Raw genomic sequence first — 23,468 nt, 5'->3', positions numbered from 1 at the left:
AAATTATTCTCATTCGATAGCTGGTTGAAGGGAAATTTCGAGAAAAAATATTTTAATAAATTTTTAATTAAAAATGATTTTTATTTTCCAAAAATTGACAAGGAGTTAACAAATTAGTAGATCATCCCTCAAGCATGCTTGATTTCATGTTTGGAGTGCAACATTGCAAGTAGTTTGGGAGAAATTGGAAATTTTTCAAAATTTTCCCAAATCGGACCACCTACACTCAAAATTTGAAATTAAAGTGTGTGTGATGATCATTTCATCAAATACTCATCAATATTCGAAATTAGTCTTAATTGATAGTTGGTTGAAGGAAAATTTTGAAAAAAACATGGAGAACATGAAGAACCAATGGATATCAAAACCAAAGCTCTAACTCCATGTTTTTTTCATGCAAAACATGAAGAACCAATGGTTTATAACCATTTGACATTGATTTAACGTAATTAGGAAAAAAAAAAAAAGATCAGAAATTGAAAATGCTCACTGGATCAAACATGTGGGATATATCGGCACTACCTATGCATTTTGTATAGCATACGTGGGATACAAGATATATTGTAACTTCTTACATTTATAAATTTTATGAATTGACTATGAATATAGTTGCATTAGTTTAGTCAGACGACGCATGATTAGGACCTATACAAAGGAAACCTATTATGTGTACTTGTTTTTTTCTGATTTTTTTTTATTTCTAAGTTTGTATTGGTGTCTTTTTTAACAATCCCTTGTATTGGTGTCTTTTTTAACAATCCCTGAAGTTCCATTGAAAAATTCAACCAATTTCCCAATCTTTTCTCATGTTTCCCAACAATAGCGATAAGTTACACAATATATATCCATATTCCAAGGGTTTGATACATTGTGTGATAAGGATATGGAAAACATTGTGATGTAAGATTGATGCATGAACCAAAGAACATGTGAGATCAAGTAGTAGAATTAAAACAATTAACCAAAAAAAAAAAAAAACACAAGCATTGCCATAATCATCACGAATCTCATGAAAACCAAAAGAATTTCATGCATAATCCTAACCTAAGTTACCAACATCATCACACAAGATCATTAAATAAAAAGAAACTAGAATCTAATGGATATAGGGACATCCAATTAGCATAGGGTATAGTCTATTTCAAAGTAGAAAACCTAATACAACCTAGGATAAAAATTAGGATTTGGGAAAGTAGGAAAGTTGGGATTTTAGATTTAGGGTTAGGGTTTCGGGAATGGAAGAAAGGGGTTTAGGAGAAGATGAAGGCTTAGGTTAGAAGAATCGAAGAACTTAAAGAAAATACCTTGATGGAGGGAAAAAGAGATGATGGTGTGGGGATAGATGGAGACCTCGCACGTCCGTTAATGAAGATTAGCCTTGCACCAATCTCCCTTTCAAATCGTATGGAAGTATCTTCAAATCGCATGAAGGTGAAAGAAGAAGAAGAAAGCAAGATCTTTTTCTCTCTTTTTTTTTAATCATAAAATCCAATGAGGGAGAGAGTCAACATGCCCACCCTCTTTTTATAGCTTTAGAAAGTTTCACTAATTATAAAAAAACACCGTGTCTTATGAAATTTTAATAAAAATGGCCCTAGTCTAAAGAGAATCTACTAAATCACTCACAAAGGTGTCCAAACATAAAATAATCAAACTAAATCTTAAAAGATGATAAAATCTAAAAAACTGATGTATCCATGATCAATGGCCCGATCATGTGATTCATGCGATCCAACGGCCCGATCGTCATGTCCCTCTAATCCAGCGGTCTGGATCTCTCCATAAAGCATCCCATGTGCATCTTCCCAGTGCGGGGTCTTCCAGATGCTCGCACATGCACATGGGGTCTTCAGCACGATCACGGGTACTCGCCTAACCACAAGGAACTGATCACAGGTACTCGCCTAACCACAGGGAAATTGGTGCAGCCCGCCTCCTCCTCTAATACGTACGCCAGGGTGAACGTGACGTGATGTCCTCATCACATTGTTTATGCCTGATATTTATGGATTTATGAGTGTATGCTGATCTTAATATCAGCCATACTCATTTATTTATTTTCAAAAATAAATTTATTTATTTATTTATTTATTATAAAAAATAATTTGAAAAATATATTTTTAATGTATTGTACATTGTAGGACAGATTTAGCTTTTGAATGTATTGGTTATATTTTCATGCATGTGATTTAAATTATATGAACTGATTTTGAATATAGTTGCATCACTTATGTTAGACAACGCATAGTTTAGGATCCTATACAAAGAAAACTTATCATGTCTTTTTTTTTTGTGATATTTTGAGTTCTAAGTGTGTATTTCCCCTGAAGTTCCATTGAAAAATTCGATTAATTTTCCAATGTTTCCCAAAAACATCGAGACATTATGCAATATTTCCCATGCGATACTTGAAATGTCTCAATATCCCAAGGTTGCGATACATGCATCGATACTGATGCTGAAAACACTGATTACAATAACTCCTTGAACTTCCCACGAACAGTGAACTGATATAGTTACTTAGGCTACTCTTAATTTCACCTGGAATGTTGCTAACTGTGAATTATCATCTCAAACTGCCCATGAACCAGGTAACTACCAGGAACAACAGAGAGAATAAGCTTGTCTCATTTCAAGTAACAGTTAATAGTATTTTGTAAAGTTCCTCATAGTGTGGATAATTCAACCTTCAGTGCAGGGAGTATTGGAAGAAGCTACAGAGGTGATTTTCAGCGCTGGCAACTATTCCCTGAAATCTGTGAAGAAAAACCTGTCTTAGCAAATCAATTTTCTGTAAGTTAGATGCTTATTTGTTCTTTTCTTTTGCAAATGAATGCATTTGATGTTTACTAACCAAGAAAGAAGGAAAAAGGATTTCAAATTTTTTTATGCATAAAATATTGAACTTATCATCATAATCTATGACATAATTTCACTTCTAAGATCTAACAAAATTCTAGTTTCTCAGTACTGTGCGTTATTTCCTTTCATAGGTTTTTATTTCACGTCCAGATGGTAAAAAATATTCTACTGTGTTGTCACCAGGGAGTCCAGAGATGCTCAAGTAAGCAATTCCTTTCTTGGTTTATTGGTACTACAAGACACCACTCTCATATTTATGGGAAATTAATTTGATGGCTTGTGAGTCCAACGGAGACATGATCTACAGTGTCTAAGCATTCAGATCATCCAGAATTTTATAGTAACTCTTATTCCAAATTATGTGTTTGTGCAGACGATGTGCCATTTCAGGCATCGGATCCTGGGACTGGAAACTAAGCGGGCAACATTCAACTTATCATGCATTGTTTCCTAGGGCTTGGACTATACACGAGGGTAATTGTTACAAGCAAGCAGTGTTCATAGTATCGGTATCGCTACATGTATCACTGGCCGGCTGGGGATATGGAAACATCTATTGATATCGCTGATACCCGGAAATGCATCACCAACTAAGGGAAATTTGGGGAAACATAGGGAAAACGGTGGAATTTCTCAATGGAACTTCAGGAGATGCTAAAATACACATATTTGCATATTTAGGAATCAAATAATTGCAGAAAAGATGCATACAAAATAAGTTTGTGTTTAATGGGGGTCTAAGAGCATGTAACCCTAACTCAAGGAAACATTGGAGAAACATAGGGAACATGGTGAAATTTTTCAATGATACTTTAGGAGATGCTAAAATGCACATATTTGCATATTTAAGAATAACATAATAGCGAAAAACCAGCATATTTGCATATTTAGGAATAAATAATAAGTTTCCCTTTAATGGGGGCCTAAAAGCACATATCTTTGACTTAGGGAAACATTGGGTAAACATGGGAAAATGATGGTGCCAACAATCCATTCATCTAACCATCTAACAATCCATCCAACCATCCAACAATCCATCCACCATGCATGCACATGCATACATACAAACACACATGCATGATCCATCCATCCATCCAACCATCCATGGATGCATACATACATTCATACATAAATACATAAAAATAATGATAAACGCATATACACCCACATGCGTGACCCATCCATCTGTCCATCCACCCATGGATGCGCGCACACATATACATCCATCCATCTATGCATACATGCATGCATACATACATACATCCATTATCCATCCATCCATGTATGCATGCATACATACATACATCCATTATCCATCCATCCATGCATGCATGCATACATACATATAGAGGTGTACACAAACCGAGCTAGCTCGGTTAGCTCGCTTGACTCGACTCGAAAAAGCTCAATTCGACTCGGTTCGAAGCTGAGTTCAAGCCGAGTCGAGCTGATTTTTTGAGCTCGAAAATGAGTTCGAGCAAGCCCCAGCTCGACTCGACTCGGATCGAATCCAGCTCAAATCAAACTCGGATCGAACCAGTTTGGTGACTCGGTTACTTTGCCATTGATGTTGCTCACCAAGTGTTTTGATAAAATGACTCAACGAAGTGTGGTCGGTGGCAAGGAAGGTATGTACATGAAATAAATACCCTTTTTTTATTAGGTTTTCTTGGTTTTTATGTTGTTTAGAAGGTGTTTGATAAAATACCTGTAAAACCATTGCTTCTGTTTAGGGGTGCAGTCCAGGTGTTTGAGGAAATGCCTCAATGGTGAACTTGGCCTGAGCTTGCCCGATCTGCTGACCGAACCAAGTTGAGCTGGCCAGTCAGGCTCGAGGACCGAGCCGAGCCGAGTTCGAGCTGAGGTCAGCTAGTGGCCGAGCCAAGTTGAGCTAAGGCCAGCTCGACTCGATTTGACTCGATGTACACCCTTACATACATACAGCCATGATACATCCATCCATGCATGCATGCATACATACGTACATTCATGATCCATTCATCTATCCATGCATGCTTACATATACTCACATACAAACATGCATTTCATCATACAACCATGCACCCATAAAAAATTGAAATGAAAATATTTTTAATAAACAAAATTTTGGCAATATCGATATACTGGCAATATTATCGAAAATTTGCCGATACATTGGCAATACGAGTGACACCTAGAATTTGCATGGTTGAAAATATTGGCGATATCGATACATTAGCAATACTTAGTGATATATCACTGATACCTGGAAATTCTTATGCTACCCGTGTTATTGGTATCGCTGAGCTTGAGATATCGATAATATCAGGGATATTATCAATAATATCGGGGATACTCAGAACCATGCAAGCAAGCTAGGGAACCAGTTGTTGTTACAGATTGTTTATCTTGCATGCAAATTTTGATTTTTCCCCTCCTTTCTTAAGCAGGTGAACCTGACCCAGAACTTAAAATAATCTGCCGTCAGATTTCTCCATTTATTCCCCACAATTATAAGGAGAGCAGCTTCCCTGTAGCAGTATTTACATACACGGTATGAGGTCTCAAAGAAACTTTTTTCTTTCCAGATAATTGTGATTCACTCACGAATATTGATTTCTTTGTTGCTAAGAAGTTGGTTGATGATGATGATGTTGCTAAGAAGTTGCTTGATGATATTCCAGCTAACCAATTTGGCAAAGGCTGCTGCAGATGTCACCTTGCTTTTCACATGGGCGGTAAGTTAAAATTTTAAGTGGATTTTCATCCGGTTTGAATTTTCCCTGGATGCATCTCAGTGGTTGATCTATGAATACTGTGGATGGTGCGTTCATTCAAATCATACCAGAATGCAAACTGGTTCTTGTCTATGTGCATATTGCGATTTAGAGAACTGACATTCTTTAGTCTTCATGAGAGTAACTAGTACAACTTCACCTTGTCTCTTTATTCTTTATCCATGCAGAATTCTGTAGGCGGGAATTCTGAATTTTCTGGTAATCATAGCAATTCAAAATTAGTGTAAGAATTTGGTCTCTTTTTTCTTCTCTTTCTTTTCTTTTTATTTTGTACTTATCATTATTATTTTTGTCTATGGGTGTCATGTAGGCTTAACAGTTTGGATCCATCCATTGCCATATTATAGTTGTTTTAGTACTTGTGCTTATGATGATTCTAACATGTAACATTTATAACTCTTTATAGGATGAAGGATGGAGTTCGTGGAGTTCTTTTGCATCACAAGCAAGTCCTTTCCCTTAATTTAGTTCCTTAATAATCTGTTTGATTGTTTATAAAATGCTTGAAAGGGAACTGGTGTAATTCCTGGAAGCTTCTAATGCCATTGTATACATCCATGCAGAACTGCAAATGGACTATCGCCCATAACATTTGCCATAGCAGCACAAGAAACTCAAGACGTTCATGTTTCTGAATGTCCTTGTTTCTTGATATCTGGAGATTGTCAGGGTTTTTCAGCAAGAGACATGTGGCATGAAATTAAAGAGGTTTGATGATCCATCTCTGTTCTTTAAATGTTCATGATACAGTTGTGTTTCAGTCTTTTCTCCTTTTGCATGTCAAGATTAGTCCTGCATGTGATTTTGAATTGGGAACACTGAAACCATTATTTACACGAGTTGTTTATCTGCAATGTCACCATTTTCAAAGTATGACTTGGAGGTGAATCCCCCAACTTTAATCTTTATTGATCAGCTGCATATTTCAATGCTGCATTGTGGTTGGGACGTGCTTTTGATGTCGTATTTAGACCCAGGACTTGTTTTTATCTATGTGATTCTTTGGCACCTTGTGTGCTGAAACGGTGCCACACCCTGGTATGTCAGGAAGTACCTGTTTCCTTTCAAATTTTTGTATGTTGGGTTCATCTCTACAGTTGTTTGGATTGTTCTGTATTAACCCAGACAAGGGAAGGGATGTTTTATGCATTCTTTGGCAAGAAGGTCCATGTCCAGGATGAGTGCCTAGAATTTTCAGAGTTTCTAAGATTGCTGTGCAAAAAATCATATATTCTTCGTTCGGTTATTCTTTGTAAGTTTGATAGAAAAACTCTGTGCGGATTTACATTAGGTGGTTTAAGTATTCCTTTGTTTCTTTTTTTATAGGTAACCATGAATTCTGAACTCCTAACCTCAATGTTGTATGATTGAGGCCACCAACATTAGGACAGGCTCAATTTCTCTTCTATAGTTTTATAGGTATGAGGGACATTTGGAGTTTCAGCTCTGGTGAAACCTTTTAGTTAGGGATAGTAGCGGCAGTAGTTATTCTGTATATCATGAAATCTAAAATCAGATTTTTGAAATTGAAAATAAATGAACTTGAAAGGTCTTTGTATACCCATAATGTTAATGGTAACAATTGTAATTTATTTTCTGTAAGCTATCTACATCGTCGTCGTCAACATCTTAGCCTTTCTCCTGGCAATTTGGTGTTGGCTTTTAAATGATAGATTGGAAAAAGTTTTACGGTTCACTACCCACTGGATGTCAACCTTTCTATTTTACTTAAGATCTAGAACACGCCATGGAAGAGGATCACATTGTCGACACTTGCAAATTGCATGCCAACACAATCTCATTCAGTACCAACCCAAGGCCCAAGTGATACATGAACACTCCAAAGGACAAACAAGTTATAGATCAAAATAGTTAGAAGATAAAGATATGTTCCAGTTGCAAAAACACATATAAACAAGAGAAAGGTATTACCAAATCTATTCTGATATACTTCATCTGGAATTTCTATTAAAAGATTGACCTCTCTCTCTCTCTCTCTCTCTCTCTCTCTCTCTCTCTCTCTCTTAATCGTTGGTGTCTACCTAGCTTGATATCCCTCTTTATTCTAATAGCATGGCTCCTTTGACCAACTTGATTGCACGGAAAGATCAATGCCATCAGCACCTGGATCATCTATTGGAGCAGCCATAGCAGCTTCTGTTACTGTCCCGTCTCAGACAGTCCGGACTGTTACATTTTCATTGGCATGGGATTGCCCTGAAATAAAATTTCCCGGTGGAAAGACCTATCACAGGTGAGTGACCCAATCCTTGAGTGCGCAAAGCTAATCATAAATTGGGTCATGCATTGATAATTGAAAATTTTAATTGCAGGCGCTATACCAAATTTTATGGCACTCATGGTGATGCAGCAGCAAATCTTGTACATGATGCTATTCTTGGTTAGTTTATCTAAACACAAACATCTGCAGTTCGATGATGACATCACATACCATCCCCTCCTTAGAAATAGGATGATTTTCTCTAACTAAAATCAATTGGGCAGGTGTCACTACCTCAAAGTCATGAATTTGATCCCAGCTTACCTCTTAAATAATAATAATAATAATAATAATAATGGGGTTCTGGACTCACTTTGTATGTGGGACATCATGTAACTCACCAATTATTTGTTTTCAGCCTGCAAATCAGGAAGAAAATGGAATAAGTCATTGCAAATGCATATATATCAAATCCTTACTAGCTGTAATGTTCTAGAACTCGTACAAGACAGACCTTTTGTCTATATCTTGGCTCAGTGAGAACTAAAGAATAGGATGAAAATCCATATACATTTTAACTAAACCATACAGTTGTCAAAGTCTGGACACATGCACAACTGAACTTTCAAACTGGTACTTGTTAGGCATGCGGACTGGTAGACTGAACAACAAATGAAAGTGTCCTCAAGTCTTATGGAGCCACTTTCCTCAAGATGCTATTTACCCCCCACTATGGATTAAATCTAAGTCTGCATTCTGGATTCCTGGAAATCTGTCCCCAGGATGTAATGAATCTCAATCTCTATGTTGATCTGCAGCTAGCAGTGTTGGTTGATTGACCCTGAACACCTTCAGCGATGAATAGGCTTAGAAACCATGACTCTCTTTTCTTTTCTTTTTTTATGACAGAATAGAATAATAGTCTAAACAGTGAATAAAGTAGCAGAAATTTGAGAGCAAAAAACTAATTTTGGAATATGGATTTTTAGAGAGAATGGAATTTGGAATTGGGTAGACAACCCAACCGACACCGCCTTGAACCTCTATTTGTAGAGGCTTTAGTGAATTTCAGGCTGTGTTCTATGCCCATTCCGAACAAGGTGTTCCATATCAGTAACAGTGGCCGTAACAGTCACCACCATTACCGATACAGGTATTGGCCATTACGGCTGATATGGGGGCGTAACGACCGTTATGACCCCCATAACGGTTGAAAATTTTCTTTTTCTCAAAAAATTCTGAAAAAATATCTAGAAAATCCAGAATAATATAAATATTGGAAATATGTATTCATTTTTTTTATTTTATTTTTGAACATGTTTATGGTAGTGTTATGGTCAACTCTTTGGTGAGAGTGTTGTATCGGGCTACCTAGTGAATTTGTGAACATGATTGTATGCCTTTAATATTTACACCACAATCAAGCACTAGAACTAGAAATCAGAAAAAAGGCATATATATATTACCTTTTCAATTTTTTGAAAAAAATGGCCCTTGGAGCTTCTATTTGCTCAAATCACTTTAATCTACAGTTTTAATCTTAGTAGTCGAAATCTATTGTAAAATGATCTAGGAGAGTTTTTGGAATGAGAAAAATGAAAAACTGAGGAGAAAAATGGATTTAAATAGAAAAAAGTGGTCATTTTTTTTACCGTTATGGTAGTAACAATCATTATGCCCCGTAACGGCCTTTATGGCCACCATTAGAGGTGTACACGAGTTGAACCGAGTCGAGCTTGGCATAGCTAGACTCGGCTCGGCCACTTGTTGACCCCAGCTCGAACTCGGCTCGGCCACTTGTTGACCCCAGCTCGAACTCGGCTCGGCTTAGTCCTCGAGCCTAACTGGCCAGCTCGCCTGTGCAGCATTTTCACAAACACGTGGACTGCACCTTCAAAATCTCACTGGATGTAAAACAACAGTAGTGGTTTTACAGGTATTTCATCAAACACCTTCTAAGTAACATAAAAATCAAGAAAAAAAGGGTATTTGTTTCATATACATACCTTGCCACCAGCCACACTTCGTTGAGTCATTTCATCAAACACTTGGTGAGCAACATCAATATCAAAGCAACCGAGTCACCGAACTGGTTCAATCCACCGAACTGGTTCGATCCGAGTTGGGTTCGATCCGAGTCGAGTCGAGCTCAGTTTGAAATTTTTTCGAGCTCAAACAATCAGCTCGACTTGGCTCAAACTCAGCTTCGAACCAAGTCGAATCGAGCTTTTTCGAGTCGAGTCGAGTCGAGTCGAGTGAGCTAACCGAGCTAACTCGGTTCTGTACACCCCTAGCCACCGTATCAGCCGATACAGTCCAAAAAAATCATCTGCCCCGTTTCACCCTCATTCGTGTAATGGTCATGGCCGTTACCTATACGTATCGGCCTTTACGGGGCGTATCGTAACGGATACAAAACACCTTGATTCTGAACAATCATGTGACTTTTCAAAGAACTTTTCCAACCCAGGCGAATACTTTGACTGTGGGTCAAACAGTCAAGTCTTCCTGCCACATCACCAAGTCTGTTGGTGCACTTAATCACCACCCAGAAATCACCACGTCACCCAATAGTCCATGTAACCACCACCCAAGCATTGCACCATGTCATCCAGTTGGTCAACCCAGTCAAACCCAATCACCCCCCGCCTCGGACCATGGCTCGATTGATTTGTGAAAAGTTTAAGAAGACTCCTCATGCTTCTCTTAGTGATACTTATGTGTGAAGTACAAAGTGCACCACAGGTGCCCGAGCTGCCTACAGACCACTGACCACACGTCACGTGGTGCGTGCATGTGCAGATGGATCTTGCACCATCTTAACTAGGATTTGAACTATGGTATTTGGTAACAAAGCTGCCCCTTCTAACCACTGTGCCACTTGCAGACTTGGTAGGAAATTCATTTTAAAAACAATAGGAGGAATCTTTTGAAATCTAGAGCATTTTGCAAAGTAGCTTAGGTAAAACCCCAAAAACATGTTTGATTTTGAAAACTCCTGACAATATTCTTACCAACTTGATTTCCAGCCTAGAACATAGGGCTAAAAAACTCACAGAATTCTTGATGCTAGGAAGAGCTCGTAAACTATATCCAAAGTTAGGATCCTGCTGCTTTGAAGTTCGTAAATTTAGTCACCTGAATCACCCCTTGCAAAAGTATTAGTAAAGTTGATGGACCAAATACCTATGTATCTAATATGCACCGTTAAAGTCTGAACAATGAGAACTACACTCAGCCAACTGAGATGCTTCATGAGGAAAGCATGCCATGTCAAAGGCATTCTTTGACATGGTAATATCATTTCATTTCCCAGCAAGGTATTTAGTAGCGGGAGTGCCATAAGTGTCCACATAAGTTTAAGAACTTGCACTCAGCTCACTGTTACCCATAGCCTGTAGGGCATGCGATGCCCACACCTCTTCTTCAAGGTCTGAGTCAAGTCATAGAGTTTCTAAGCCTGGTTTTTGGTGGGATTGCTATTTCTGACTTGGCTACTTTGTGGGACAGGATATGTTTCCTATGTTCATGAAAATAGGAGCTATAAAAATGTCTTATCATACACTTTTTATGTATAAGAATAACCCTCCAAACTTTACCTGGTTACCTTTGGAAGCTCTGCTTTGCACCTTCCTCTTTATGTCATGCATTAGCATGATGTGTCCTAAATATGTTGCCGTATGGAAGGCGAAAAAAAAAAAAAACTATTGTTGGTAATTTAGAAAGGCATGCCTGTCAATGCTTCCTAAAGTATACAGTAGCAAAATGTAAATAAAAAAATAAAAAATAAAAAAACATGAAAAATTTGCCATCATTTACCAAATTGATCGTCTGTGAATGCATCATGAGTATAGTGTTTACATGTATAAGAAACCTTGTTTTGAAGTATCTAGGTAATGTATGGTATGCAGATTCGAACGCTGGGCATTTGATGGACTCATTGTCTAATATGTAAGGCACATCACTCAAGACACTCGATACATTAAGTATGCAGCTTTAGAAGCCACCTCTAAACAAGAAGTAGTTCAGCTTTGTGTTTAAACAAGAACTTTAAAACTATATACTATGAATTGTCATCAAGGTGAATGCATTGATTTGTTTGTAATTTATTTATTTTTTAATTCCTTTGAAATATAGAGCATGGAAATTGGGAGTCCCAGATTGAAGCATGGCAAAGACCTCTTCTGCAGGACAAAAATCTTCCAGAATGGTGAGAATCCCCTACTGCATTCCAGCTTATCATCTTATAGACGTGATATTTTGTGAAGGTTCTCTGCAGGTATCGTATTACTCTCTTCAATGAGCTCTACTTCCTTAATGCCGGAGGGACGGTTTGGACAGGTATTTGGGAGCTCACAGCTCAGATCTACTTTATAAACAATGTTGTTTGGCCCAGTGAATTTACACTTAAATTTTCTATTTGGCAGATGGGTTGGCACCAGTTCAGAATCTAGTAACCATTGGAGAGAGAAAGTTCTCCCTTGATAAGCCCACTTCGGATAATAAAAACTCTTCCTTTATCCTCCCTCAAAATGATACTGCTGTTGATATCCTTGACAGGATGACATCTGTACTTGAGGAAATACACAGTCCAGCCACATCAGCTTCTGCTATTGGAACATCATTGCTTCAAGAAGGAGAGGAAAACATTGGTCAGTTCCTCTATCTTGAAGGGATTGAATATCACATGTGTAACACTTATGATGTCCATTTCTATTCATCATTTGCGTTGCTCATGCTATTCCCAAAACTCGAACTGAGCATCCAAAGAGACTTTGCGGTGGCAGTTATGATGCATGATCCTGGGAAAATGGAAATCATATCCGATTGCAAGTTGGTGCCAAGAAAGGTTCTTGGTGCTGTTCCTCATGATCTTGGACAAAATGACCCATGGTTCGAAGTAAATGCTTACAACCTTTATGACACAAACAGATGGAAAGACTTGAATCCTAAATTCGTTCTCCAAGTTTACAGAGACGTTGTTTCAACTGGTGATAAGTCATTTGCCCAGGCTGTTTGGCCTTCAGTTTATACGGCAATGGCATACATGGAACAGTTTGATAAGGATGGAGATGGAATGATTGAAAACGAAGGTTTTCCTGATCAGACTTATGATGCATGGTCAGTGAGTGGTGTGAGTGCATATACTGGTGGGCTTTGGGTGGCAGCTTTGCAGGCTGCTTCAGAAATGGCACACCTAGTGGGTGACAAGGCTTCCGGGGATTATTTTTGGGCCAAGTTTCAAATGGCAAAGACTGTATACAAGAAGTTGTGGAATGGCTCTTATTTCAATTATGATGACAGCGGCGGATCTTCAAGTTCGTCTATTCAGGCTGATCAGTTAGCTGGACAATGGTATGTTTCGAGGGGTTGCTTCTTTCCTTGTTCTATGCCATTAGGAACATGCTACCATTAAATGGAATGTCAAAAGAAATGATACTTTGTCTTTACTTTTTTTTTTTTTTTTTTTTTAGGGAATAGGGATATTTCATGTTTACGATTTTTTAGAAAGAATTCAATACAAGAAACATTCTCTCTCCAATTTGTGTTTAAATTCCAGTTGGAATACTAGGAGGACATTTCCTATTTATCTCAGAATTCACTCATATGGAAGTTCCCTGCATTATTACTTTGATTTGATGGATAGCCACTTGCAGGTATGCGAGGGCATGTGGTCTTTTGCCGATTGTTGATGACGACCAAGCAAAAAGCGCACTAACAAAGGTTTACAATTTCAACGTTTTAAAGGTGAAGGATGGAAAGCTAGGGGCGGTGAATGGTATGCGACCTGATGGAAGTGTTGACAAAACAGCAATGCAGTCAAGAGAGATCTGGTCAGGAGTGACATATTCTGTTGCTGCTGGTATGATCCATGAAGGCATGGTGGAAACAGCATTTAGAACCGCACGTGGAATCTATGAAGCCGCCTGGTCCCAAGAAGGGCTTGGGTGAGTCCTGGTTTTTCTTCACTTTTAGTAGGTCAAATTAGGAAATTAAAATTCTAGAATACAGTCAACCTGCAATTACATGGAAATGCCACATTCCTCTTCCATGAATGAGGAAAGATGCTTTGGGTGGAAAAGGAAAATCCTCCTGTTCAATATGATGCCTCTCAGTCTGGTGAGGATACCAAAGTATGATGCCTTTCTGGCCAGAATCCTTAAACCCAAGACCAGTTCTTGCATTTGCACTGATGATTGTATTCTTAATGTATTTCTAGTCATTAGGTAATAAGGAAAAAACTGCCATTTTCCTGAATTTTTGACATGTTTTCTGTGCTGGCTTATAGTCTTGTTAAAATTGAATAAATTACAGTACAAATTTCAAGGGCCTGTTTGGATAGGTGGAACCAAAAAAGTAGATTTGGAAAGGAAAGCATTATATCAGAAGAAATCTATGAAAATAGAAATCTGTGAAAAAGAATCCTAAATAACCTGTTTGTTTTAGTTTCATGAAATGTGGATAGCTCAATGGTCAAAAATTGAGAACTTTCTCCCAAAAAGTGCGGAAATCTTCATTCCTTATCCAGAGCCCATGGAAAAAGATCCATGGTTCAACCCACAATCATGTTTTTATGACTTCCACAGAATGTAAAGGCACGAAGTTTCATGGCTGCGAGTGTCGCAGTAACAAGCTGATGTCCCATCCATACCTTGAGTGATTGGTAGGGCCCCCACCCATGAGGTCAAATTCAATTGTGATTAGATAATATTATATAGAATATGCAGTAAAATGCAGGTGCGTCCCGTATACAAGCTCATTCCCCTAAAATGGTACCAGAAAGGCTGTTTGGAACCTTGAATTTCCATATCAATAAGTGTTAGAAATGGAGTCCTTTTTACGAAGCAATCAACTCATTTCTACTCACAATGCAGGTATTCTTTTCAAACTCCAGAAGGATGGAACACAGATGGTGAGTACAGATCGCTATGTTACATGCGCCCTCTGGCTATTTGGGCAATGCAATGGGCGTTGTCGCCACCAAAGCTCTTCAAGGAGCCAAGACCAGTTACAGAGGAAAATCCATCATTTAAACCCCATGCAGGATTCTCCAGGGTCGCACGGTTTCTAAGATTGCCAGAGGAAGAAGCTCATAGAAGCTTCCTTGGGGCTCTTTATGATTGCACTTGCAGGAGGCTGCGGATCTGATCCAGACTTCTAGAAGCCTCTGGAAGCTTCAGGCCTCTCAAAAGCAAAATTTTAAAAATAGAGAGATCATGAAGTTTCTAGAAGCATTCTTGGTGATTCAAGAAGATATTTGATATTAGCAACAAATTTCAGGCTGTGTTTGGATATGTGAGCAGATTGGATTGGAAACATTTGCCTTAATAAGAGGTGACAAAATGTTGTTTCCAGGTATTTGTGAAATTGCAGTCATGTTTTCTTTCACATCCAACTTGAGAGTAGCTGGGTTGCAATTTGAAGCAAGATACTCAATATGAACTGTAAGGTAATTGCACTGTGGTTATTTCCACTGTGTTAGACTAATAATTGCAATTCACTTTGTGTATAAACATTTATTATTGCAGTTGCAGAAGATAGGTGTTCTGAAATCTTGTTTTCCAATATTATTATCAATAAAAAGTTTGTTTCTTGTTTGCAATTGGACAGTGATATTATCTTTCTAATTTCTTCTGCAAATAAGGTTGAAGCTTAACATTCCATTCTCCAAAATGATTGACGTAGCCTTGTGATTCTGTTGAAGGACTTGCGCAATTCAAGTTGTCTTTGGGTTTATTGTTTGGTCTTAAGACTTGCCTGAGTCTGGTGCAACTCGTCCGAGTTGACTCACCTGAGTCGGGCCTATTCAGCCCCAAACCAGGTGAGTCATGACTCAACACTACAAGGTTGAGTCACCGAGTCTTTTAACACCAGTTTAGTGTCTGAGGTCGTCGTTGGTTATTGATTTGAGGGATTATGGGGCGTGTTTGGGCGGTGGGATTAGGTGGGCGTAAGTGGGAGTGGGTTTCGAAATCCCACTCTTCCAGGCACCGGCTGTTTGGCGACGGGCTCAAGGTGGAATTGATGGGATTTCTTGGATATCGTGCCGGCATTGAAGAGGATCGACTTCAGATGCACGGGATTGCAAAGGATTGGAGGGATGGAAGCAAATCCCACCTAATCCCGCCTCGGAAATCTTGCGCCGACCCTGCCATCTCCGTCTTGGGCTGATGGCCGACATTATTCTTCCCTAGTGACGCTGGTAGGGGTTAACGGCTATAAAAATGGAGGTGGGGAAGAGGGACTTCCGGACCATCTCATCTTCTCTGTAAGGAATCCCTTTTCCTTCTTCTCTCAGTTTTTATTTTCATTACCCCTTTCCGTCCATTGACCCTTTTCTGCAAACCCTTCCTACTAATAGGTGGGAAGTGGACGATCGGTAGGTGGTGTAGCCAGCTACCCGAACTCAATCAAGGGAATCCTCAAATCTCAGTATGTTGTATGTAGATGATTTTGCATTTTGAAAATGGTTGTGAAAGAGGGGGGGAAATGCTGATTTGAATGGAAATTTGCGTTCTGAAAATGGTTGTATTTGGGGTAAATGTTGAATTGATTGGAATTTTTAAATTTCTGTTTACGATATACACTGGCATTTTATATAGGGATATGTAATATACATAAGAGCAAATTTGATTAAGTGATTCTTACATCCATACAACCCATTTATTTTTTATTTTTTATTTTTTTTGTTGAAACTTAACAAGAACTTGAATTGAAAATACGGTTCTCTCATGGCAGCAAAGGGATATGTTCATTTTGTGGCCTAAATTGATTAACTTAGCTTTGGGTAAATCATGATTAGCTTTAGAGTGACTTTAGGCTAGGTTAACATACAAGTAGTGTCGCACGTGCCAACCTGTCATACGTGCAAGACACTGTAGGTATGCAAAAGATGGGCCCAATCATGATGATCAAATGGTCTAAAAATCAGGTCGGTCCACTCGCCAGATGAGATACACAAGTATGTCGGATCAAACAGTTGGCCTTTCTGATTCAACCATGCAGTACCGTTTCATAGAAGTTGTCCCACCTAATGAATGGACTAACCTGGTTCAGTTACCCTTCCTTCAGGGTTCACTTGCTGGAAAGGCCAAATGTCCTACCCATGTGATGGGTTTGGCAAATGAGGCAGGTTGTATGTTAAGCTAACTCACAACTCTTTGTAGGTGTACACACCCAAGTCTTCATGATCTTCTTATATAATTCAATTTCTTTCTACTTTCCTGTAACCAAAGCCATTACAGTAGCTTAGTGGGCAGAGCTGGCAGATATGTGGAGCTGGTGTAGGACTAACAATAAATGGAGAGCTCGTTTTTACTTCTCATGAACTCGAATTTCTAGTTTGCAAGCCATGTCATGAGTGTGAAAGAAGCAAACATTGTAGCTCTTCCCTAAATGCAAAACCAAGTTCAGACATCTCAAATGTGATTGAGATTTTGCAAAATAATCTGTCGTTATGTTTTCGTCTATTGAGGTTTCCTGGGTTCTCATCAGCGAATTTCACATTGCCTTATGCAGGGATTAGGGGACTATTTGCTGAGTTCTTGTTTTGAGAGAGTAACCATAAGAGCTAATTTTTTATTTCTCCTTCTTTCACTTTCTTACTTCATGATATTTCTTATCTCGAATTTTGCAGCAATTAATTAAGAAAATAAGATTTTCTTTTTCACCATTAGTTGATAACTTATTGGAAGACCCTTTTCCTGAATCTGAACTTTTTAATATGAAGAAGAAATCCCATTAACCATAAGAGCTGATTTTTTATTTTTTATGTCTTGAATGACATGTTCAATGAAGAAAACTCAATTATTTACTGTTAAAATATATCAGAAAATTTATAATTTTCAGCTTTGTTTGGGGTTTTCTATATCTTTTTATGTGGCATAGTTAGATGAAGAAAAAAACATTTATTTTTAATATATAGATTATCAAATAGTTTTAAAAATGGATCTTAAACTATAAACTGAATTATGTCAGCCTCTAAATATTTTAACGTTAAAATTGCAATAATTTCGTGAAAAATTTAAACAACTGAGATTTTTAACCATATCTCGAGAATTTTGAAATCTCAGCAATATGTTACATTGGTTCTGTGGAATGATTTATATGAAGAGAACCCATCAATACTGCTGATAAATCTAGGATCCTATACTAATTTTGGGGCCTTTAAGAGCTTTTTGTATGGCAGGAAATCAGCTGCCCCTTTTCCCATGTATGCTGGTTTGCCAGAGAAAGGCTTTTCCAAAGGAACTTCCTGTCATAGGAACTTAAGTGGGGCTCATTGGATGTTTGTGACAAATCTACTTATTCCACAGTTATGCTGGATCATGTAAGGACATGGCACAAACATATCCAAAACTCAGGTGAGTGGCACACAGGAAAAAACGGTTAGGGAAATGTCTACCCCTAAATTTCAGGCTACTTTTCTGGGGAGTCACACCTAATGAATGGGTCTGATGAAAGATGCACAACATATTTACTTGATGGTTAAAAATGAAAAATATTCAATGGTCTTATTTCATCAAACAAGTGTGTAAGAATCAGAGGTTAGGATTGTTCAACCATTCTAATTTTGTGACTCAATGACTGTGAGTTCCACAATGTAGATTGTTTTATTTGAGTTTATATGTGCTTGCATCCAGCTAGAGTATCAAATAAGACCATCAAGTTTCTCAATATTTAGCCAAAGCTTAAATATACATGGCTGATAAAGAACATTCCATTATAAAAAAAATAATAATAATAAAATAAAATAAAATTAAAATTGTGATTTTTTAGAGTTGTTTTGTGTGTTGATTATTGAAGAATTATTTTTGAAACTATTTATGGCTATTAATTTGATGGTAGTTTATAGTTAACTGTTAATATTCCATATTTTCTCCTCATAAAACAGTTCTTGAATTAGTAGGTCTACTTTTGTGGGACCCATCCACACCATTCATAAGTACATTTATGATGTTTATATGCCATCCACACTGTTCATAAGTTCATTCCTTCTAGGTTGAACAGGAAAAAAAAAATATTAGCTTAACCCAAATCTTTTATGGCCCCATAAATCTTTCAATAGGACGTTCAATCCTCACTATCTCCTGTCATGCAGCTCACTTGAGTTTTTGATCTCCTTCATTTTTTAGCCCTTGTCCTAACATGATCCAGAAAAATAGATGCTCCATTCCATATATAGAAAAGAAATTTTTTAGCCCCAGAAATCTTTCAATAGGACGTTCAATCCTCACTATCTCATGTCATGTAGAAGTCTCATGGCATTCCATATATACAAAAGAAATTAAGAGTTTCTAAGACCTATTTTTTATATCACAATTCGGATCTAATGATCCAGATCGATATATAATTAGGTAGTTTGGTCGAGTGGATTTTACATAATTTCTTAAAATAAAATTTTTTAAATAGGTGATTAGACTCTTGATCAATAGTTTGATTGAAATATATCATAAATATAATGGTCCAGATCATTAGTTTAATCTTTGGATTGAGATCCAAGATCAGCTTATGGATTGAGACTAACATGACCCACTTCATGGTTAATTAACATCTTAGATGAAAATCTAATCTTCAATATTGAGTATGGTGGTTATCACCAAAATAGCGCAGTTTTCTTAAAATCCCAATCTTCAATGCGGAACCACTAGTGTTCCATGGCTGTCATTACCAGTGAAAGTTATTAAGTCAAGCTCACTCCATACTCTTATCCAACTTCGTAACAACATTAACTATGATTACATCACACGAATTCATGAAACGAATAATATGAGGAAGATTGATTTCATGTTTGGTGTGAATTTTTAGGAAATGGATAACCTGAACGTGGATGAACTGGGCCGTTATATCGTGATTCTTGTCACGGTTGCTTGCGTCGCTGCCGTTGGGGAATATTGCCAAACGTATATGTTTAATCGGCCAACTCATATAGGAGATGATGATCGGGTGAGGTTCATCAATTCTATTATTCGTACCTCTGATAGGGATTGTATTACTCAGCTGCGGATGACGCGAGCAAATTTTTTCCGGTTATATAATGATTTACGTGAGAAGACTTTTTTACGTGATACACAACACGTTAGCTTGGAAGAGCAATTGGTGATATTCCTACACACAGTAGGACATAGCGTGCGTAATCGGGTAATTGAACACCGGTTTATATGTTTAGGTGAAACCATCAGTCGTCACTTCAACCGGGTTCTTAATGCAATTATGTCTCTCTATCCTACGTACGTTCAACAGGCAACTGCTGAAATCCCTGTCGAGATTCAATCAAATCCATTTTGGTCAACATACTTTTAGGTATAAGTTTAAACTATGTATCTTTGAAAATTGAATAATGGTCATTTAGTTATGTAACATTAACTAATAAAATTAGTTTGGACCATGTAATTTTAGAATTACATTGATGTAATAGATGGTACCCACATTCCTGTCCATGTACAAACGACCCACTAAGCTAGTTTCCGTAAGAGAAAAGGTTTCTTATACCAAAACGTGCTTGGTGCATGTGGATTTGATATGAAATTTATACACATTTTATCCGGCTGGGAGGGTTCTGCTTCAGACGCATGGGTGTTACATAACACTCACATGATCTGATGATCCCTTAAATGTCCCAAACGGTAACCCTTACAATTATGACAAAGCTCTTTTGTATATTTTTCTATGATAATTACTTTCAAATACTACGATAAGTATTTGTAGGAAAATACTATATCATTGATGTAGGATACGCGCATTCTCCGAGCTTTATGGCTCCATACCGTGGTGTCAGATACCACCTCCAAGAATATCGTACTGAGAGATCACCCGCAAATTATCACAAATTATAAAGAGTTATTCAACTATAAATGTGCACAACTTCAAAATGTGATTGAGCGTACATTTGGAGTATTAAAAGGTCGCTTTCCAATCTTGAAAACGGCGGTGCAATATCCTCTGAAAACGCAAGTGAAAATTGTAGTTGCATGTGCGGTGCTCCATAACTTCATATTGGGTGAACGTGATTCAGACCAATATGTAGGTGGTGCTGGTATACATATGGAAGATGTGGAAAGCAATCCATCACCATATGAGGCTTCAGCAAATGACGAGAGGCACTGGGTGGTACAGGTTACTCAGCGGTAAAAAGATTCGTGGTCTACACTACGTGATTCAATCGCCCAACGAATTTGAGTAGACTCACTCTGCAATAGTAGGAACTGATATTTTTCTTGTATCTTATATTTAAAAGCAATGTAGTAGAAGTCTTTCAATCGTGCTCTATTGAAAATGAAATCTTTAATGTTGGAATGTGAAATCTATTTTGAGAATATGAACGAAATGATTAAATTTCACATTTTAAAGTATTCAAGTGAGTCATATGTCACATGTTCTCATATTTTTTATTTATTACTTATAGGCCATATATCGGATATGTGGTCTAGTCCTGCTGCGACTCCTACACAATCTCCCATTAAAACTCTGACTCCTCCAACGCGATGTTCGCCTCATGCAAAACCCGCTAGATCACTTGTCGAGCCATCTTACTGAGCTCAGAAAATAAAGTGGACCAATGCAATGGATCAAGTTTTGTTGAACACGTTGCTAGAACAGATTGCCCTAGGACGCAAAGCAGACAATGGGTTTAAAAGGGAAGCATACCAAGCTGCGGTTGAGCAAGTTTCTAAAGAAACTCATGTATGCGTGAATTGGTCAAACGTCGTAAACCGTATGAAATATCACAAGAAATGCTATAATGATGTGAAAGATATGCTCGCTGCTAGCGGCTTCGGTTGGGATAACGAACGAAAGGTTGTAACCGCGCCAGACGAAGTATGGGAAGCCTATCCAAGGGTAAGACATAACTTTGGATTGTTTGATATGTCCTTATTAAAATGTCGTCAATACTTGTATTATCTGTATTACAATGAGAATGGTGGTTACTCATCTACCCATAATCTTTTTGTAGTGTCATTCACGAACTGAAAGACTCCGAGGAAAGCGGATCGAGAGGATGGATGATTTAGTTGTCATCGTCAGTGATGATCAGGCGATTGGTAGATACGCACAAGGCAGTAGGAATTTGGCTGCATCCTCGTCACGTGTCCAACGAGATTTAAATCAAATATGGTCAGATGAGGATGAGGATTTGAAAGATAGTGTGGATCTATTCGCGAACAATTTAGGGGACTCGGCGATGAAATCGCGATTTTCTGACAATCAGTCTCGGGAAAATCAGTCTGGTCGAAGTACACCTAAACGTACACCTGATTCTGGGAATAAAACTGGCGGTAGTACTACTTCGAAGCGGCTGTGTCGTACTCGTCCTTGTGACGTACTCGGGATATCTCTAACTCACGTTACCGAAGCCATGAGTAATTTTGGTCTTGGAGAAGAAGTGAATCGTACCACTAAAGTGTTGGACATCCTTGAAGAGGTAGAGGGGTTGACCAACGCCGAGTTTATCGAAGTTGGGCAGCTCCTCTCAAGGGACAAACAACTCGCTTCTTTCTTTGTTAGTCTCCGAGTGGAACGCCGCATGGAATGATTAAAACAAATTCTCCACAATTCTCAGAAAAACGTTGGTAGTGCAGATCCATGACTTTAGATGTTTTATATATGATGCATGCTTGGTAGACGCTTGTGCTAGTGTCTTATGCTCTTGACAGGTACCTTCTGTGGAGATAGCTTGGAAGATGAAACATTTAAACTATCGACTTTTATATTTGGTTTGGATGTTGGGGACATGTAATAACTATAATCCTTGAACTATTTACGGTTTGGCTTTATGATGTGCATGGATGCTTGATATTTAGCTCAATCTGAAATATCGTTTTAAATATGCATAACGCAATGTATATTATTTGTTCACGCACATGTCATTGTTTTTTAATGCAACATGTACACATTATATCTTTTACAGGTGTCCCAATTATCATCAGGGAAAGGTATGTTCTTAAAATCCCAAAGAATAGTCGGGTGCTCTAATAAATGTAATATAGCCAGTTATATGATTTATTCCGATCAATATCTAGATACAAATATATACAATCATAATCAGGTTGTTATAAATATCCTGATATTTGCTTGCATCGTGCTGTTAATGTGCAGATGGCTAAGAAGGTATATGTTGTATTCATTGGTCGCAGACCCAGAATATATTATGATTAGGAAGAGTGTCGTGCACAGGTGGATGGCTATTCCAGGGCACATTTCTACGGTTATAGTTCCGTTGCAGAAGCATCTATAGATTGGTTAGCTTGGAGAAGTGGCTCCCCAAACGTACCAGGAGATGAAATTCCAGACGGCCGGGAGAGTCCAGTGCTGAAAGGTAGTGAGCATTGCAATGAGAATCGCACCAGTCATCAACTACGTCAGTCCTCAAAACCGACCTGTACTTCACCAACCACAGGTGTCACTAACGCACACAGAGAATGTGATGAAGAAAATGGAAACCATGATGCGGCGATCATTGTAAAGTTCATATTCGAAAATTTTATTTTGGTTCTTTTTATTCAGCTCATGTCACTGCGCTGAATATGCTATGGACTGTAACATAATTACTTATGGACTTTTTCATAACTAGTAATTACATCTGCATGGAGATATATTTAGCTTTTGAA

The 23,468-nt window shown here is 38.0% G+C and overlaps 2 protein-coding genes across 10 annotated transcripts in view; both read left to right on the top strand.

The window, feature by feature from the left end:
- Positions 1 to 23,468, top strand: part of LOC131236710 (uncharacterized) — a 34,968-nt gene extending 11,500 nt beyond the window's left edge. For 3 of the 9 annotated variants that reach the window (XM_058234088.1, XM_058234089.1, XM_058234090.1), the window contains exons 6-20: positions 2,694 to 2,793; positions 2,994 to 3,064; positions 3,236 to 3,336; positions 5,292 to 5,395; positions 5,526 to 5,579; positions 5,807 to 5,862; positions 6,046 to 6,084; positions 6,203 to 6,347; positions 7,712 to 7,893; positions 7,973 to 8,040; positions 11,998 to 12,070; positions 12,140 to 12,201; positions 12,288 to 13,215; positions 13,518 to 13,808; positions 14,736 to 15,463. In XM_058234088.1, coding sequence (XP_058090071.1) covers positions 2,694 to 2,793; positions 2,994 to 3,064; positions 3,236 to 3,336; positions 5,292 to 5,395; positions 5,526 to 5,579; positions 5,807 to 5,862; positions 6,046 to 6,084; positions 6,203 to 6,347; positions 7,712 to 7,893; positions 7,973 to 8,040; positions 11,998 to 12,070; positions 12,140 to 12,201; positions 12,288 to 13,215; positions 13,518 to 13,808; positions 14,736 to 15,009 — 2,548 coding nt within the window. In that variant the 3' untranslated portion in view covers positions 15,010 to 15,463. Of the gene's footprint in view, positions 1 to 2,693; positions 2,794 to 2,993; positions 3,065 to 3,235; positions 3,337 to 5,291; positions 5,396 to 5,525; positions 5,580 to 5,806; positions 5,863 to 6,045; positions 6,085 to 6,202; positions 6,348 to 7,711; positions 7,894 to 7,972; positions 8,041 to 11,997; positions 12,071 to 12,139; positions 12,202 to 12,287; positions 13,216 to 13,517; positions 13,809 to 14,735; positions 15,464 to 15,505; positions 15,525 to 15,565; positions 16,504 to 22,956 lie in introns of those variants that run through there. The other 6 variants (XR_009166854.1, XR_009166853.1, XR_009166852.1 and 3 more) reach the window with 6 other exon arrangements.
- Positions 20,731 to 22,738, top strand: LOC131236712 (uncharacterized protein At2g29880-like). The gene is made up of 2 exons (XM_058234095.1): positions 20,731 to 21,699; positions 21,815 to 22,738. Exons 1-2 carry the CDS (start codon positions 21,424 to 21,426, stop codon positions 22,391 to 22,393), a joined length of 855 nt encoding a protein of 284 aa, XP_058090078.1. The 5' UTR covers positions 20,731 to 21,423; the 3' UTR covers positions 22,394 to 22,738.

This window comes from Magnolia sinica, chromosome 2 (genome assembly GCF_029962835.1).
Source record: "Magnolia sinica isolate HGM2019 chromosome 2, MsV1, whole genome shotgun sequence".
NCBI lineage: Eukaryota > Viridiplantae > Streptophyta > Magnoliopsida > Magnoliales > Magnoliaceae > Magnolia > Magnolia sinica.
The sequence above is the reverse complement of the archived record's forward strand: the minus strand, read 5'-3'. Positions and strand labels throughout refer to the sequence as shown.